Genomic DNA, 18457 nt, shown 5'->3' with positions numbered 1-18457 from the left:
GAGGAGAGGAGTAACGACTTTCTCAGGAGAACTCTTAACAATAAACACCACTTTTAGGAAACGCCTGACAATACATGAAATCCCTACGAACAACTTGCCTTCTGAGAAATGAGCTTTGCCACCACATCCCTGGCGTGGACGTCTATGGTGCAAACCGTCATGACCTTCTGCCTGTCTCCAGGGAGCAGCTCTCCCAGCAGAAGCGCGATCAGTGCATTCAACTGAGAAACCTAGGAGGGAATTTTCAAAAACAAGGTAAGGGTGACAAATACGGAACCTAACAGCCCAATAGTCTTCATATTTGTAGAGCCCATTCGTTTATAAAACAATATCAAGTGTTCTCTCAGCCGGCCCTCAAACACCCGGGGAGGGAGGGGGGGGTAGGAGATGAAGGGAGGGATGTTATTAAGTTCATTAATTTAAACAATATGAATATTATTGCCTCCTTTGAGCTGAGACTGTGGACAAAGCGAGAGGCAGGAGCGAGGTCACCCGGCTGCACTGCATGAACTTCACTCCAGGGATGATGTCACACAGCCCACAACTGCTGGATCGAAAGGACTACAATTTCTCAAAGGCCACCCTGAGCGGTTTGGCTCAGTGGATAGAGCGTCGGCTGCGAACTGAAGGGTCCTGGGTTCGATTCCGGTCAAGGGCGTGTACCTTGGTTGTGGGCACATCCCCAGTGGGGAGTGTGCAGGAGGCAGCTGATCGATGTTTCTCTCTCATCGATGTTTCTGACTCTATCCCTCTCCCTTCCTCTCTGTAAAAAATCAATAAAATATATTTTTTTAAAAAATTCTCCAAGGCCAATTTGAGGTGAAGTTTATGGAAGTATAGGAAGAGGCACATATCAAGTGTTTTGTTGTTTGTTTTTGGTCTGGGGGGTGGTTCTTGGGTAGGAGACAGTGATGATTACTAAGAAAACATTTGAAATGTAGAGCTTAATTCTTCTTATTCACATCCCTATTCTTGTTTAGGACCGTCGATTTCTCAGATCAGTATGTTTCAAACTGGTCTCTTCACAGAATGGAACAGAATGACATGGAAAAGAAACCGTGGTTTTACAATAGTAAGAAAAACAGAGTTTTGTGACACTTCACTTTCAGACTTCTGAGTGTATACATGCATGCATAAACTCGGTCTGATATGAAATATTTCTTATTAATTGTGGTCAGAAAGGTTTGAAAGATACTCTCACAGGTGCTCATTTTGTTAGCAAACTTATTTACACACAACATTCTTGTCTAACTCAAGGTTTATTAGAAAAAAAAGAAAGTCTGTTTTATTCCTGGGTAGCATATTGTAAAACAATACTGTCTCCTTTCCTCTTCTGCTCTGTAAAGGACAGTCCATTACAAACTGTTAGCTCCTGGGAGAGTTGGTAACGGGCGAGTATGACCTATCACAGAGGCTCTCAGACCCTCATGGCCTACTGTCAAAAACACGTTCCCTATGGCTATTATCACATCCCAGAAAACACCGATCACCCCGAGACCGCTGTGCAGCTGAACTGGGGAAGACTATGTCACACTAGACAGAATGGAGAGAGCAGGCAGGGAGACCAAACCACAACACACTCCATTTACATTAAATGAGAATGTACAATGTGCCTGGCACTGACTGAGCATATAGCCTATATCAGTGGTAGGCAAACTCATTAGCCAACAGAGCCAAATATCAACAGTACAATGATTGAAATTTCTTTGGAGAGCCAAATTTTTTAAACTTAAACTTCTTCTAACGCCACTTCTTCAAAATAGACTCGCCCAGGCCGTGGTATTTTGTGGAAGAGCCACACTCAAGGGGCCAAAGAGCCGCATGTGGCTCGCAAGCCGCGGTCTGCCGACCACTGGCTTATATCATCTAATTTAAATCTTCACAGCAATCTACTAGCATCCTAATTCTGCAGGTGAGGAAACTGAGTCACAGACTCAGTAACCACACTCACCAATCAGGGGCGGGGGAACCCAAACCTAGACAGTCTGACTTCAGAGCCTATGCTCTCACTGGCCCCATCACAGAGATGCCCTCACCAGCACCTTCAAGCTGAGAAACTGGCTGTGGGAGCAGCATTCCGGGGAGACAGGACATCAAACACAACCGGAAGTTGGTTCAAAGGAATAAAAAAATATGCACTTTAGGTATTCAGAATATGCAACAGCCTATAAGCATTAATCTGCTTTTAATATCTTACATCTGTAAAATGTAGTTATATTGTAACAAAAACAAAGATGATCATTATTCCATGTGCCATGTTCAATGTTCATCATTCCCCTAGGTTTCAGGGTCCATGAAGATAAGGTCTGTCTTGCTCATTGCTTTGTCCCGAGAGCCACTGACGAGTTAGCTGTCAAATAGTAGGTGTTCAATGAGTGTTTCCCGAAACAGATAGACGAATGCACCAGGCACATGTAAGTTCCTCAAGGAAATTTACACAGATGTTGGTTAGCAAGGAGGTGTTTGGCTTTGGATATTTTCTCATCTGGGTCCAGATATCCAGTCTTTAAGTCTCAAATCTTAAGCCAGGACCAGTATTTGGTTAAAAAGAGTTGATTACAACAACAGTAACATCTTATACCTTGTAAGGACATTTATAAGTTCTAGTGCTTTCACATGGATTTCTTGTCTGAGCCTCCCTACAACTTATGATTTCTCCATTACTGATTCACTTTGTTTTTCCCCAAAAGTTTAGTCAAGTGAAAGATGATTAAAAATACAGCTCATCAACACATCATATGTTGGGGATCTCATATTGTCTTTCAAGATGACAGCTACTCCAATGATGCTCTTTTGTAATAAAATTCTGTACCCACAAAAATAAATAATTATAAAATGCATGTATTATTTGGGCTGCAATTACTATATGATCACACTATAACTGCATGCAAGTTTATGATCTGTGACACATAAGCCATCCCTTGGCAGCTTTCATTATATATGTGTATATATCTCCTGACATGTAATCAGCCAGTATTCTTGCCCTTAATCAAAGCAGTGCCACGTGATTTTCTAGTGGATCAAAGATGTTAGCCTTAAGTCAAATACCCAACGAGCTCCCTGAAACCCCTGTGGCTATTTTCCTGGTACACCTTGGCCTTTACCTTATTCATGAGCACAACGCCTTCCCTGACCTCCCACCACCCTTGGCCTATCTCATACCCACCCAGTGGAACTGGCCTTCTCTTTGTTCCTCCGTCATGGCTGCCCAAGGCCACAGAAACTGTTTCATTTGCCTGGAGTCCTTTTCACTCTGATCTTTGTACGGTTGGCTTCTCCTCATCACTTAAGTCTTAGCTCAGATTTGCCTCCTTCGATGGGCCTTCCCTGGCCATCCTATTTACATGACTCCCTATCCAATTATTCCACAGGTTTCTATTGTGTTTCTTCATGGTACTTACTAGTGTGCTATCATTCACTTATTTGTTTCTCTGTTTACTGTTTCTCTCCTCCACTTGACGATAAGCTCAAAGGAGCCAGGCCCTAAGCTGCCTTAGTCAGTACTGCATTCCCAGACCTAACACAGTGCCCAGCATAAAGCATGTACTCAGTAAACACTCATCACATGGATGAAGGAAGAAATGAATGGGTGACAGCAACAGTACATACCAGGACAACATTTTCTTCTTTCATCCAATCATTCATACAAGACAACTGTGGTTACTGTTTCCAGAGCATACAGGCCAATGAAGAATGCAGACAAATAAGTGCAATTGTTTTTGCTGGAGCAAGAACGAAGTACTATGAGAACACACAGAAACAGGGCCTTGCCTGACCCAGGGCTGGGAAAGGCATTTTGGAGGAAAGGGTATGTACTGCTAAGACCTAGAGAATGCCTATCATTTAGGTTATAGAGAACGCAGGGCTGGCCACCCACAGAAAGCAGCCTATGGGAAGGTCCAGGACACGGCAGGTGACCTTGTCTGGGAACTGGGAGACGTCTCGAATGGTGACAGAGGAAGGGAAACAGGGACCAGGTGCACAGGTTCTGGGCGGGAAGCCAGGGCCCAAACTTGCAGGGCTCGGCCAGCTTTGTGAGGAGGCTGATGAGATGCTGCTGAAGGGTTTGGGGCAGGGGAGTGACCATTAGATTTGAGTTCTCAATAGGTATCGTTGCCTGTCGCATGAAGAACCGGAGGAAAACAAGACTGGAAAGAGAGACCAGAGAGGAGGACGCTCCGGTCTCCAGGAGAGAAAAGAGTGGCTGGGCCTGGGATACTAACCAAGTGGTGGGAGAAAGAGTGAGAGTAGAGCTATTCGGGGCAACTGAAGAGAGCTGGTGGCTGATTGGGAACTGGCTGGAAGAAGAATCAAAGGGCATTCTAGTGCGAGAAGCCCGTGGAGCGTGGTGGTATGCTTTTCTGAATGCAGGAACATCGGAGAAGCAGGAAGAACATTCCCCGTGCAGCTGCGGAATCGCTGGAATTTCACCAGCATGGGGCATGGCAGGCTTCCCAGTCTGGGCCACCCAGGCCACTGTGGTATGCAGCTAGAAGGGGCCCCTCTGTACAAATATTAAATCTCACTCAGCAAATCAGTGTGACTGCTAAGTGCTGTGGGGGTCAGCCCCCAAAGCCCTCAATCCCTTCCCCACTGGACAGAACACAAAAGTAATGTTCTTCTTGTTTCAACACAATAGGAACAAGAACCTCTAATCCCAATGTTTCAATGTCAGCAATATCAGAAACAATGGACTTTTATTTCCACCAGCCAGAACGAAGGAAAGTGCGAGAGAGACCAGGCTCCGTACTCGTCCCTACCACCAGGGCATGTGCTGTGGAATCCCAGTTGGCTGCCTTCCTTTCCCCTGGTCATGTCCCACTTCTCCTGTAGTCCTATTGCTAAACCCCACACAATACTGAGCAATGACTGTCAGAGACTGTGAGCAACATCGCCTCAGCCCTGACACTAATGGAAAGGACTCGAGTGCTTCCCCATTAAGCGTGATTTGCTCTGCAGGTTTCCGAAAGACGTTCTTCAAGTTCAGGAGTTTCTTTCAAATGGAAAGGAAAATGTGTAAAATCAGTCATCTAAGCTCCCACCTTAAGAAATTTGAAAAAGAGGAGCAGATTAAACTCTAAGTAATCAAGATAAAGCAGAAATCAGCAAAATATAAAACTAACAATGGAAAGTCAAAGATTAGTTCTTAGAAAACACAAATAAGATCGATAAACACCTAGAGAGCACAATTAAGAACAAAATAAAACAAGAGGAAACACAAATCAACGCCACCAGGAATAAGAGGAGGACAGGATGCCAGACCTTCCCGTTTGCCAAGGACAACGCCAAGACACCCATGTCGACTCAGTTTAAAACTTAGGTCAGAGGCGGACCAGCGTTCTCTGTGAAGGGCCAGACAGTAAATGCTTCCGGCTGTGCCGGCTGCATGGGCTCGGGCACGACTCCGCGTGGCGGCTGCTGAGTGAAGCAGCGTGAAAGCAGCCGAAGACGTAGGCCACGGGCCGGCATTGGTCAGAGCGCTGTAATCTGCCAGCCACTGGGTTAGATGAAATGGATAAATACCTCAAATAATACAAATTTCCAAAACTGACACAAAGGGGGAAAAAGGCACAAAAAAGCTACAAAGCAGTATATATGTAAAAGAAATCAATTTCTAATCCTAAAATGTTCCTCACAGGAAACTCCAGGCCTGGATGGCAACACCAGTGATTCTGACCATAAACTCTTTCATAAAGTAGACGAGAATGTAATACTTTCCAATTCCTTTTAAGAGCATATCCCTGTCCCCCAAACCCAGCAAACATACTACAAAAAAGAAAAGAAAATTGCAGGTAAGTGTCCCTTCTGAACAAAAAATGCAGAATTCCTTGACAAAATATTAGCAATGAGATTCCAGCCAAAAAAAATATATACAAAAGTGAAGTTTATTTCAGAAACGCAAAGTTGACGTCGCATTCAAAATTCACCAAGTTCCAAGTCCTGCTCCGCAGAGAAGCAATGGGAAATTTGAAAAGCATTCTGAGTTCTGCTGGCCCTGCCATTTTCACTTACAAATGGTGAAACTTGGCAAAGTCACTTAATGTCTCTGGATTCAGCCTTTATCCGCGGAAAACAAGAAGAGCAGACCAACTAATATTTCCATCCCTTTCCAAGCCTGATAATCTCTTAATCTGTGAGCCAAGAGAAAGACCGTATCTCTGACCTGTTCCACAGCTAAGAGCACACCTTAAGACAGGGGGCGTAAGGAGAAGTCATACAGAATGAGATGAATAAAATGGAATTCAAAATAGACTATTTTCAGCCTGGCTGGAGTGGCTCAGTTGGTTGAGCATCGTCCTATGCACTGAAAGGTTGCTGGTTCGATTCCCAATCAGGGCACGTACAGAAGGCAACCGATTGAGCTTTCTCTTTCACATTGATGGTTCTCTCTCCCCCTACCCCCTTTCTCTCTCTGAGTGTGTGCTCAGGTGAGGATAAAAAAAAAAAACAAAACTATTTCCCTAAGTTGCTCATCTGTGATTTACAATGAACAGAAAATCATAATACATGAAAACACCTGTCTCTGCTGAATAGTCAGTCACCCACCTTTCTCAGTCATGCACATATTCTCTAATAAACACATGATCAGCCGAGATGCAGTCTCACTGGAAAGGAGAGAAATAGGCACAGATCTAGGAGTGAGTGAGAGATTCGAGTCTTGGGGGATCATGGACATGATGGGTATTTTTCAAATCCATGTAGAAAACCAGAAGAATAACACAAAGGTAGAAAATAAAAAGTTAAACAACTCATTGCTAAAACTCTTCCTAGTACACTCCCATGCGTACAGAAGATACTCCGTGAATGGGGAATGAAGGAATGAAGCTTCCCTCCTCAGGTTCCTTTAAATCTCGAAATCACTTATCTATAAAATACCTGTTTTTTGTGGAAATCCTTTAGGGCCGTTTCATAGCCTTCTTCCAGTCTGCTGAAGGCTATGCCCACATCCGTGGTCCACCAGATTTGTGAGCTGGTTAGCGAGACTTGAGCCGGGAAATCGAAAATCCACAGCTCCCTCGGTTTCTCCTCATAGGCCGCTATGGCCTCTGTGATAGAATGCCGCACTGTTTCCTGCATGGTCTGCTCGAGCTGCAGAAGCCACGTTTCCACCTTTTGAAGCAAAGTGAAATGTTACAGCACAGGCTTAACTAGGGAAGAGGGGTAACTCTGTCCTCTCATGGGCTCGAGGGCCGCGCAGACAGTGAGGACTCAGTGGGGTTTAGTTTAAACCCTTGGAGAAAATAAGAGAGGTAACTCAAAGGAGAAGACAAACGACTGATTGAAGTGTTTTTCCTACATGAACCCGTCTATTCCTGGAGATACTACTCATTTTATTTCACCTACCAGCTGGCTAATAACCTTCCAAACCCTACAGGAGGTGTTTGTGATTATTCTTTTCTTTCTTTCTTTTTTTTTTTTTTTTTTTTCAGATTCAAAGACAAGGAGACTAATAAGGTCCTGCTGGTAACACACAGTGTTTTGGGAAACCAAACATCACAGCCCTCTATAGAGTTATATGCTAGAATAATAATATAGAGCTTTGGGGATATGGGAAATTGATTTTTTAAACATATCTTTGGATAATTTTTAAAACCACTGAAAATTCTTCTCTAAGATTACCATAGTTCTTAGTATTGAGACAAGGTGTTTTCAGCAAGTATCTTAATTATATTCCCTACTGGTTCTCTTCACACTTGTCAAAAATTAGACAGCAGGAGGCTATGAGAGATAGGACAACTGCTGCCTTGTGAAAATTAATCTTTCTTTTTAAAATTCAAGGGTTTTTTTTTGCTTCCACAGATATATTTCAGCCAGTTTCCATCCTATTAAAATATGCTGTTATAGTTCTCCATACATGTTTCCAGGAGATGATATAACAAAAAGGATACATATACTACTTGCAAATAACTGACCACACCAGTAAAAAAGGACTATAAACCCCAAGAACCACATGGGGTGCTGAAGATGCTGGAACTGATTTCCCCCTGCCTCTGTGAAGATGGCAGCAGCATTCTTTCCCGAACCTCTTTCTCTGGAGAAGTGGGAAGGAGTGGCGTGTGGTTTATGTGCTGACAGCCTTCCCTACTGAAAGAAGAAGGAAGCCCACCCTGGGAATGGCCCCAACATCCCAAGAGCCTTCTCCTCTGACTTCAGGGCTGGGCTCTGTTCGCGTGCCTGAGCCCAGGGTATCTGGTCTAATTGCTGCTTTAGTCCCTAAGCTCAACTCCTCAGGTCACCAAGCAACAAGTTCCTTCAGAGAATCAGACACCATCTGAGCATCTCCCAGATACTCGGGCATCCATGTCCTCAACATGGCCACCTGCTCTCGAGCACTTTCTAGTCCTTTTGGGAAGACCAAATGCACATATAAGTTGATCTATCAGCTCATGTTCAGATGATTACGCCAACATGGCAATGTAGTCTGACTGGAGAAGTGAGCTCTGATGAGGCCCTTGCTTGACCCCTCCCCTTTTCGGTATGTCATCAGTTTCTGCCCAACCCTCTCTAACAACAATTACCACTTCCCACTGTCCCACTGATTATGTGTATATTCATTTCTCCCATGAGACTAAGAGCTCCTCAAGAAACTGGGGCCTCGTCTTATCCATTTCTGGATCTCCAAAAGCCTAGCCCAGCTTCTGCTACATAGTAGGCATTCCATCAACACTAGTCAAATAAATTATAAATAGTATAAATTGGGCAGAACCAATCATAAAAGTGCAGTGGGAAAAAAAGACCTAAAGTAAGAGCATCTTTCTATAAAATAAAGGCAGTTAGAGGATGAATGTGGTGTATGTTGGAAAGTATCTAGCTCACATTGCTTATACAGAATAAACTGGAACGCTGTGAAAACTCCCAACATCAAGGGTTCCTGCTAGTGACAACCTCATCTGTCAAAGGACTGTCCTCCTTCTGGGCCCGATGCCAGTCGGCCAGCAGTCTGCTGGGGATGGAGCAGACAGAAACACACTTTTGTCAAGATAGTTTATGGTGACTTTTTCTAATCACTGTAATAATATCCTAAAGAGCCCAAGAGATCAAAAAATACATTTAATCAAAGTATTCCACCATCTGCTTCCTCTTCATTTGGCAGGATTTTTCTGGTGCAATATTAAAAAGCAACAGAGAGGAATAAAGAAAACCTGTTTCATTTTTTTTTGTTTTGTGTTTTTTTTAAAAAAAGATGGCCATCACATTTCTGCAAGGGACATTTAAGGAACCCCCTGCCTCAACCCAAATGGTTCTGTAATAGAAGCTACTGCTCAGCTACTCTGTGGATTAACCCAAGCTATTCAAGCATCACCATAAAAATGCAATTCCTCTCAATCATCTGAAAACACCAAGAGCTCTCCCATTACTCATAATGAGCCTTGAAGATCATCATCGAGAATATTTTTGAGGTATGTAGCTGTGACAGAAGAGAATACGCCACCTTAAATTGTCTGTGCATGTGGTCATCAGCTTGGTAGGCTCATCCCCTTAATTTACGAGCAGCCACTGACAATATTCACATCAGAATCCTGAACCACAAGCCTCTGTAAAACATGCTTTACTGCGAGGCACTGCTCCACTCTCACCCCTGTACTCTCTGAGCCATGGTGACAACCATACGCTGTGTGGGAGGCACTGTCACTGGGCGGCATTGCTTCTAATTCGGGGGTCCACACATTGCACCTGTGACAGTCCCTCCTGTCTAGCTCAATGGCTAGCATCTCTGAGACCCTACGGATGCTGCAGCCCAATGAGAACCCGAGGAGCATGGCAAAGGAGCCCTCTGCCACTCTGGACACAGGTGAACAGGAAGCTCTGAGCACAAAACCAACCAGGCCCTGACCTGACATGGGCTGATTTTTTTCTTGTTCAACTCCACCTTGAAAAATTACCCCGGAAACCCTCCTCCAGCACAGAAAATGTCATAGGCAAATCTTACGTGGCCTCTGCATTCACACATGGCTTGGAATGGGACATATTCCTTTTCTTTGCTGAACATGCCAATGGCTCTGTGGTCGTCTTCAAACTGCAGGTCTGCAATGCTGTCGAAGAGCTTGGCCAGGTGACGTGTCACCTAGGACAAGGTGATTGGAAAAGATAAGAGCCCTTCTTACGGGAGGTATGTTCTGGCCATCTAGTGATGATGCCATAGGGATTCACAAACTATTAGAGTTACAATGTTGTCTCCAAATGGTTTTCTTCAAAATAAGAATCACTTTTAAACTCCAGAGTCTGAAGTGATCTGAGTAGAGAAGTGGCCAGGCTCTCTGGTCACATCATCAGGATTGGGAGGTGAGTGCTTACCACACCGTTTCCTATTTTCTAGATTGGAGACTGACCAACTTCTCCACCTTGGTCATATTCCTATAGCTATCATCCTGCTGAGAACTTGTGGTCAAGCTTTTAAAATTCAGGCATATTATTATACTGATACCATAGAAAAGCTTATACTGTAAAACGCTGTGTTACAATGTCTGCAACAAAAATGTGAGTCAGATACATCTTCCTCTTGTGTTGGGCCCCATGCTGGGTACGTCCTTCGATACTAAGGAGAGCCCCACAGCATACTTGTTATATAAGAAAGGTGCATAGGATTTCCCCATTTTTACTGATATTGATGTTGCAGCTAAAACAGTAGGCGACTTTGCCAAATTGACATTGCTAAAAGTAAGTGGAGGTTAGATTTTTAAGCCTCCAAGTCCAGGTGACATCTACAAGTTCAAACTCTTCTGGCACCACAACCTTTCACATTCTAAGTTGTGGGATCCTCAAAGGAACCCCCAATAAATAGCTTATTGAACTCTACGCAGGTTCCAGACTATTGGAGAAAGGCAGAGAGTGGACCAGAGGAAGTATCAGGAGTGGGAAGAAATGACCCTCTCTACACATGGTAGCAATAAAAGATGCTGAGTAGAAAACAGTTGACTGGTTCCTTGAAAACTTAAACACAGAATTACCATGTGACCCAGCAATTCCACTCCTAGGTAGCTACCCAAAATAAATGAAAACGGGTCCTCAAATATTTCCACACAAGTGCAGCTTACAAAAGTCAAAAGGTAGAACCCAAATGTCCACTTATGAGTAGATGGCCAAATAAATTGCCATATCCATACAATGGAATATTTTTCGGCCATAGAAAAGGAATGAAGTGCTGATACAAGCTACACCATGGCTCATGACCTTGACAAAATCATGCTAAATGAAAGAAGCCAGTCACAGAAGACCAAATACTGAATGATTCCATTTATATGGAATGTCTAGAGCAGGTAAATCCACAGGAACCAAAGAGATGGGTGGTTGTTAGGGGCTGGAAGGGGGAAGGAATTCAGCGACTGTTTAATGGATATGGGGTTTTATGATGATGAAAATATTTTAAAACTAGGTAGAGATGATGGTTGTACAACATTGTGAATGTATAAAATGCCACTGAATCACACACTTCAAAATGATTAATTTTATATTATGTGCATTTTATCTCAATAGAAAAAATTTTAAATAAAAGGTACTGATAACCAGATGGTTACCAGCATTTACCAGCATATAGGGGCCATCTCTGTAATGAGTTTTTTAAAAATCCAGTGGAACTACACTGGATAGCTCTCCCAATAGCAGGGTCTGGGGACAAGAGCAACCCGCCTGAAGTCCCTGCATGACAAGATCAATGACAAGACCAATACCAATACTGGTAAGGAACTTCTTAAGGGTGATTCAATCTTTGCAGTTCTTTGCCTTAACATCTTTGCTGTAGTTGCAGTTTCAGTTGTAAAGAAAATCAGAGCAAGAAATCTTCTGAGTTTGAAACAGATGAGTTTTTAAGACTCTCGCTAACTTTAAACCTAGACAGAGCGGTCACCGATGATCACTGCTCAGGTGATCATATCCTCCTCCATCCCTGTACGTTACCCCAAGGACATGTATACACAGAAGTATCTCCCATAACCTAGCAATTCCCTGTCACAGCTGAAGTGGCCAGGAAGAGCACAGATGTTTAATGGCTTTTACTGTGTAATGGGCCTACATCACGTTCAGGTGAAAAGCTGCAGGATCAATGAGACCTCAACCATCAGACACCCTCACACATTATTGCTTTGGTGAGAAAATAGTTTTGAAAGAACTTCTAGGTCTGGAGTCACTCCGCCAGTGAGCAGGAAATGCAAAGCCGATGGCTCGCAGGTCTCCCGTTGCGTGTACCTGGCACAGGAAGCCTGACGTCTTCAGATTCTGCTTCCACGTAGAGCTTCTGAGAGGACAGGACTGGTTTCTGAGCTAATGTGGCCCTGTTGTCCTCAGACCTGTTCCCTTTCTAATGAGAGCTCTCTGTATTTATTAACACAGAATTAAAAACGAATTCATAAAAACCAACGCCTCATAGGCCCCTTTTCTGATCTCACTAAAGAAATGGCAAGGATTTGAACACTTCAAATCATAAAAAAAAAAAAAGTCAATGACTTCATCGATGTATTAAGTAGGTTTCTAAAAGGTTAGCAGCAAAAGCTGAAATGCTGTTCCCCTGGGGTACAGGTCACAGCAAATGAGGTGGCAGCTACACTCACTAGTGACACCAAACAAAGCCAGGACCAGGAGTTTCAGATTCCACAGCCAGGCCCAGAACTCCGGACTGGCAGCATGCCACATTTATGAGATTTCATATTTGGATCTCCTAGCATTGAGGTGATAGTTTACTTAAATCCTGATTTTGGAGTGTAACTTGGCTGTTGGAGAGAATTCCAATAAAAGAACTGCAACAGAATTCTATACGGTGACAATATATTTGCAAAATGGAAAAAAAATTACATATATTGTTATACAACCTGTAGCCAACTATATATTAACCATTTTGCAAGGATAATCAAAGATAACCCCCCCCGGATTATAACTTATGGCATCTTTATTTAAAATTCAGAGTGTCTATTTTCTCGTCACACACCTCAAGGCCCAAGTCCTGTGGGTAACAGGCAGCCTCACACAAAGGCATCCATTTAAAACAGGACACAGTCCTAAGTTATGTCCAGAAGAGCTGCTCTTCATTGGCAATTTCTGTGCCAACTACACTTAGGTGAGCAGCCCCTATTCCTCACTGCTCAGGGAAGGTAAGTAGAGACAATGGTAAGATGGTCCAAACCATGACCATCTTCTGTGACTGCTTCCTGTTGCCGCCTATTCCTTCCCCAGCCCAACCTAAGCAACCCCTTCCTCTGCCTTCAGTAGCTAACAGCTCTCCAGCTCTCTACTTCCTCTAAAAAAGCTGGGATGTTGAACTGATTTTACTTCAACGAAAACTCATGCGTCTTCGCATGCCGTCAATTAACCACTTGCATCTTGAGCCTTTGTCCTCACAACCGTCTGAGCACTACACCCTGTTGGAGCAGGCTGTGACACTGTGAGTGTTGAGCTCCATCACCCCGATTCCTGACATTCAGAGGCTGAGGTTCTTTCACTCCACCATGGAGATAACCACATGGAAGCACCAGACAGAGACATACGGTGCCTGTGGGAAAGTGTGTCCTTACATGTTTGCCTCTTAAGATCCAGCAGCGTTCTTTACCACCTAATATTAAGCCCATTTCTCACAAGCACCTTCCCAAGTGCCAATGTTTACAGTCTATTAAAAGCATCAGTGTAGCGCCATCTGTCTCATCACTGCAATTTAGGGGATTTCTCAAAAGACAAGTTGGCAGGTTTCCTCTGGTGTAGATTTGGGCCAGTGCCACCAAAGGACATTTCTTGATGCAAACACGAGACATTTCTGGGCCTACATATTCTCCATCTCATTGTAGTAGAGGATGGATGCACTGTGGCCTCAAGTTCCACAGCAGTGGCTTTCTAATAGCCACATTAAAACGAGTAGAAAGAAAAGGTGCAAATAATGTTAAATATTTTATTTGACCTAGTATACCCCAAATGTTTTCACTTCCACGCGAAATATAAAAATTATTAATGAGGTATTTTACATTCTTTTCTCCAGAGTAAGTTTTTTAAATCGGTTGTGTATTTACTACTTATAGCATATCTCCATTGGGATTTTTCATCAGAAATACTTGATCTGTATTTAGATTTCATAAAATAGACCACTGCAAAGTAGATTCATACACCCAAGTAGTTTCAAAGACATTTTCCAATAGCTGAATCAAATATGTTACAAAATTTACAACCAAAGTACCCTGTGATAGAGGACTGGGTCAAGAAGATGTGGTACAAATACAAAATGGAATACTACACAGCCATAAGAAAGGGTGAAATAGCGCCATTTGCAATAACATGGATGGACCTTGAGAATATCATGGTAAGTGAAATAAGTCAGTCAGAAAAAGCTAAGAACCATATGACCTCACTCATATGTGGGATATAAAACTACAATTTGTGGACACAAACAGCAGTGTGGTGGTTGCCAGAGGAAAGAGGGTGGGGGAAGAAGGGAATCCTAAAATATGGTGACGGGAGAAGATTTGACCTTGGGTGGTGGGCACACCGTGCAATATACAGATCTTGTAACATAGGAACCCACACCTGAAACCTGTATGATCACATTAACCAATGTCACCCCAATCAATTTTATTAAAAAATGTTTCAAATTTTAAATTAATTAAAATGTATTGAAGTTAAAAATTTAGTTTCTCAGTTGCAATGTTTTAAGTATTTAATAACCAAACACATGTAGTTCATGGTGATTCTATTAGACAAGGAAAATGCAGCTCATCCCTTACACGTTTGTCTTTCTTTAACCCTGCTCCATCATGGAGCAGCTTTCGCTAATCATAATACAGATCAGGGAAGAAAAATGTGCAAAATCTCCCAGGACAAAAAGATCTTTCAAGTCACTAGGAATAGGTGGCTGAAAACATCTTGACTCCACACGTTGTCAGCTATTTTAAGGCACTTGATGTGTACACAGGAGTGAATTACTATTACTCCGTCTCGCTTTAACCACTACACTGTTCCCTGAAAATACAAAAGGATGTTTTTTTAAAAGGAGGAAATCCAAGAATGTTAGTACTGAATCATATGTGCCCGGGCCGGTGTGACTCAGTTGATTGGGTGTCATGCACCAAGGGGTGGCCGGTTCCATTCCCAGTTAGGGCACACGCCCAGGTTGTGGCTCAATCCCTGGTAGGGGGCATTCAGGAGGCAGCAGATTGATGTTCCGCTCTCACATTGGTGATTTCCTCTCTCTCCCTCTCCCTTCTTCTCTGTCTAAAAAATCAATAAAAACATTTTAAAAAACTATTCAATCAAGTGCAACTTCAAACCAGCTGTACGTAACTATTTAAGTCTGTATTTCCATAAGCATCAACCAGAGATTTTTGACCACTGAGGTTAAGCAGTGCCCATACCCACTGTCCTTTAGATAACCCATGCCTTTGGGAGGTTAAGGTGAATTTTTGGGAGGAGACAATCTTTAAAACTTGACCTTAAACTAGCTTACCAACAGCGAGTAATCACCAAAGGCATTCTAGACACTCTTCCATCACGCTGGCATTCCAACTAAGTACCTTCACTTAGGGATTCCTATTTACAAGACTAGAAGTTGTAGTGGCATCAGACCTCCCTGGCTGATAAGTTCAGGCTGATTAAATTCCACAATTAACTGCAGAAACCCTCACTTTAGCCAACACTCTTAAATTGAGTGTGGCGGGTGGAGGAGGGGGGTCTCAAGAATTCAAGTCATTCATAAGATGTCAGCGTGAGTTATCGGTCCACAAAGGGCATCGTTTCTGGGGACACTGCATTGTTAGTCCACAAGAGACAGTTGCCATGTTATCTCGGTCACACTCCCGGGAGCACATTCAGGAATGTTGGCACAAAAGGCAGAGGCGGAAACGTTGTGTCTGCTGGTCCGAAACTGATTCTGACATTGAAAAGGAAGTTAAAAGAGGGTAGCGAGGCCAGGCTACTTGGCAGAGTGGCCCCAAAGCATTAACTGTTCCCTCCGGTCACCACCATACTGTTGTCTGTGTCTGAGTTTCAGCTTTATATCACAGCTAGGAGTGCTTTTTCTGACTGACTTATTTCACTTGGCATAACATTCTCAAGGCCCACCCATGCTGTCACAATGCCAGTACTTCATCTTTTCTTAGGTCTGAGGAGTATTCCCTTGTCATTAACTTCTTACAAAGTCCTCAGCCTTGTACCTTTGATATCCTTTCCCTGTCCTGAGGGCCAGGCAGTTACCTCCCTAGTTCCTTTAGCGCCTACTCTGGCCCCTCTCTGCTGCTGCACTGAGAATTTTTACTGCAGATTTTCTAGCTCCTAGCACATGTGACATGGGAGGTGGTATTTGACAATGACAGAGGAACTGTGACATTCCTTAGCGAACATGGTATAATACAGCATGAGACTTTCAAAAAAAGGTGCTACCTGTTTAGGCTGAGCTCCCTTTGAAAGAATGTCAAGTAAGTCTGCGGAAGAAATGAAATAGAAGCGGGGGAAAGCCACGCGCTTGGTCTCCAGGTATTCGGCGAGAGCTTTTTCACAAAGAGAAAGCCTAGAGGAATAAAATGTATCTGTAAGTGTATTTTGCCCATTTAGTTATTAAAACATCGACAAAACAAAACCCACCTTCTCGCATCTGTCCCTCACAATGAGGTCACTGTTTGCAGGTAGCCGACCTCCTTCTCTCTGACACCAGCATCCTGCTTGTGACTAATGTGCAAGTCATGCCGAGGAGGAGGACACACACACACACACACACACACACACACACACACACACAGAGCGTGCACATGCACATCATCTGTTGAGGTTTAATTTAGATCACACTTAGGTTGATGTCACTCATCATTTTTCTGAAGGACACTCCTCACTAGCAGGGAGAAGACTAGATTTGGCACCACGCAGCCTGCACACAAAGCGCACTAGTTCAGATGTTATTGGTTTAAAGTCTTCCCTTCCCACGGAATGTCTACAAAACATACATGGCTTCAGCTCTCTCTGATACTTAGAGAAGTCATTCGATCCACAATCATTTCTACTTTATTGTGCTTAGCAGAGCAGAGATGACTCAGAACCCAAACCCCCAAATGCCCCAAAGATTACTAATTAAATATAAATAATGAACTTCTCAGAAACCCACCCTTTTAAAATGATGGCCAGCTTGATCTCTGAAAAGATTCCAGATTTTTGCAGATGTGATCTATATTTTTTACATAGAGTACTCTACTTTGCAAAAAAAAAAAAAAAATTATCACGATTCTGCACGAATAATTTTAGTAGCTGATCTGCCAGAATAGTCTTATGACCACTAGTTATTGTAGAACTAGAGGCCTGGTGCACGACAGGGGTGGGGGTGTCCCTCAGTCCGGCCTGCACCCTCTCCAATCTGGGACCCCTCAGGGGATGTCCGACTGCCAGTTTAGGGGCATTAACTCCAGCCATTAGGAAAATCACACAGAATGTCCTTGACATACAAACAGTGTGGTTTTATGAGTTGTTTTAATAATAATGGCCATTCCTTTAAATAATATCTTCTTACATACAATACGGCTGGTACTATGTAAATTCAGAATGTTAATATCACAAAATTATAGAAGGTTGTAGTGGAAATAACCTTGAATTATCTAGTCCAAACTTTTATAAATATTGGAATTCCCTTTTCAAAGATTTTGAATGCTTTTTGTCCTAAGAAGCTTAACAACTTTTGAGGCAACCCATTTTCTGTGAAAGGACTGGGGGACTCCGGTGTCAGGCGCCCCCTGGGGGACTCTGGTGGGGCTGAGGAGACTAGGCGCCACCATCTTGTGGCTATGGGTGTTTCCATCTTTGTGACGACATGATGGTCAATTTGCATATTCCCTCTTTATTGTATAGGATTACATGTGAAAATTACAAATGGCCCTTAGGAAAGGATTTCAAAATTATTAACATGTTCTCGAAGGACAATTTCTAGTATAATTAAACTATATGCAAAATAAAGTACTTGAAATAACTGAGTACAATCCCAGTTCCTTGCATTTAGTAGATGCTTAATAAATGTTTGCAGAAGAGCTCAATAAAAGAATTGACCAATCAATCATGTTGATTCTCTTAATAATAAGATATCCTAATTTTACTAGTATGATAGTCGTTTTGGAAAACAGAAATAGTATACTTGGATTTATTTACATTAACTCAAAAAAACACATGTACTACCTAATATAAACAAGGCAACTAAGCAACTATAAGCAAAATTATAAAATAATTTAGTAGAGATTATACCTAAAATAACACAATGTTAAATATTGCTAGGTACTTGAAAGAAATCTCATAAAATTATAACAGATTGATCACATTATAATTTTATTCTTACCTGTACTGTAAATCTTTGAGTTTTTCAAAGAGATTAGGTCTGCATGTTGCTTCTAAAACGTTTTTTATTTTAGCTGTCTCGAACATTAACTCCTGTGTGAAGGCACAATATGGAGCCATTGGTATTAGAAATTACTTTTCTAAATTTTTCATCCATTTTGGGAATGAAGAACATTCAAAAATT

At 42.6% G+C, this 18457-nt stretch overlaps 1 protein-coding gene across 1 annotated transcript in view; it reads right to left on the bottom strand.

Annotated features, from left to right (window-relative positions):
* The window catches only part of DNAH11 (dynein axonemal heavy chain 11), a 196777-nt gene that overhangs the window by 129732 nt on the left and 48588 nt on the right, over window positions 1-18457 (bottom strand). Inside the window, exons 27-31 of the mRNA XM_080663816.1 lie at window positions 18275-18366; window positions 16348-16474; window positions 9932-10066; window positions 6877-7110; window positions 99-230 (exon numbers count right to left, since the gene is read on the bottom strand). Coding sequence (XP_080519942.1) covers window positions 99-230; window positions 6877-7110; window positions 9932-10066; window positions 16348-16474; window positions 18275-18366 — 720 coding nt within the window. The remainder of the gene's footprint in view (window positions 1-98; window positions 231-6876; window positions 7111-9931; window positions 10067-16347; window positions 16475-18274; window positions 18367-18457) is intronic.

The sequence above is a fragment of the Plecotus auritus genome, assembly GCF_963455305.1.
Source record: "Plecotus auritus genome assembly, chromosome: 4".
NCBI lineage: Eukaryota > Metazoa > Chordata > Mammalia > Chiroptera > Vespertilionidae > Plecotus > Plecotus auritus.
Note: the sequence above shows the minus strand (reverse complement) of the source record. Positions and strands in the feature narration are given on the sequence as shown.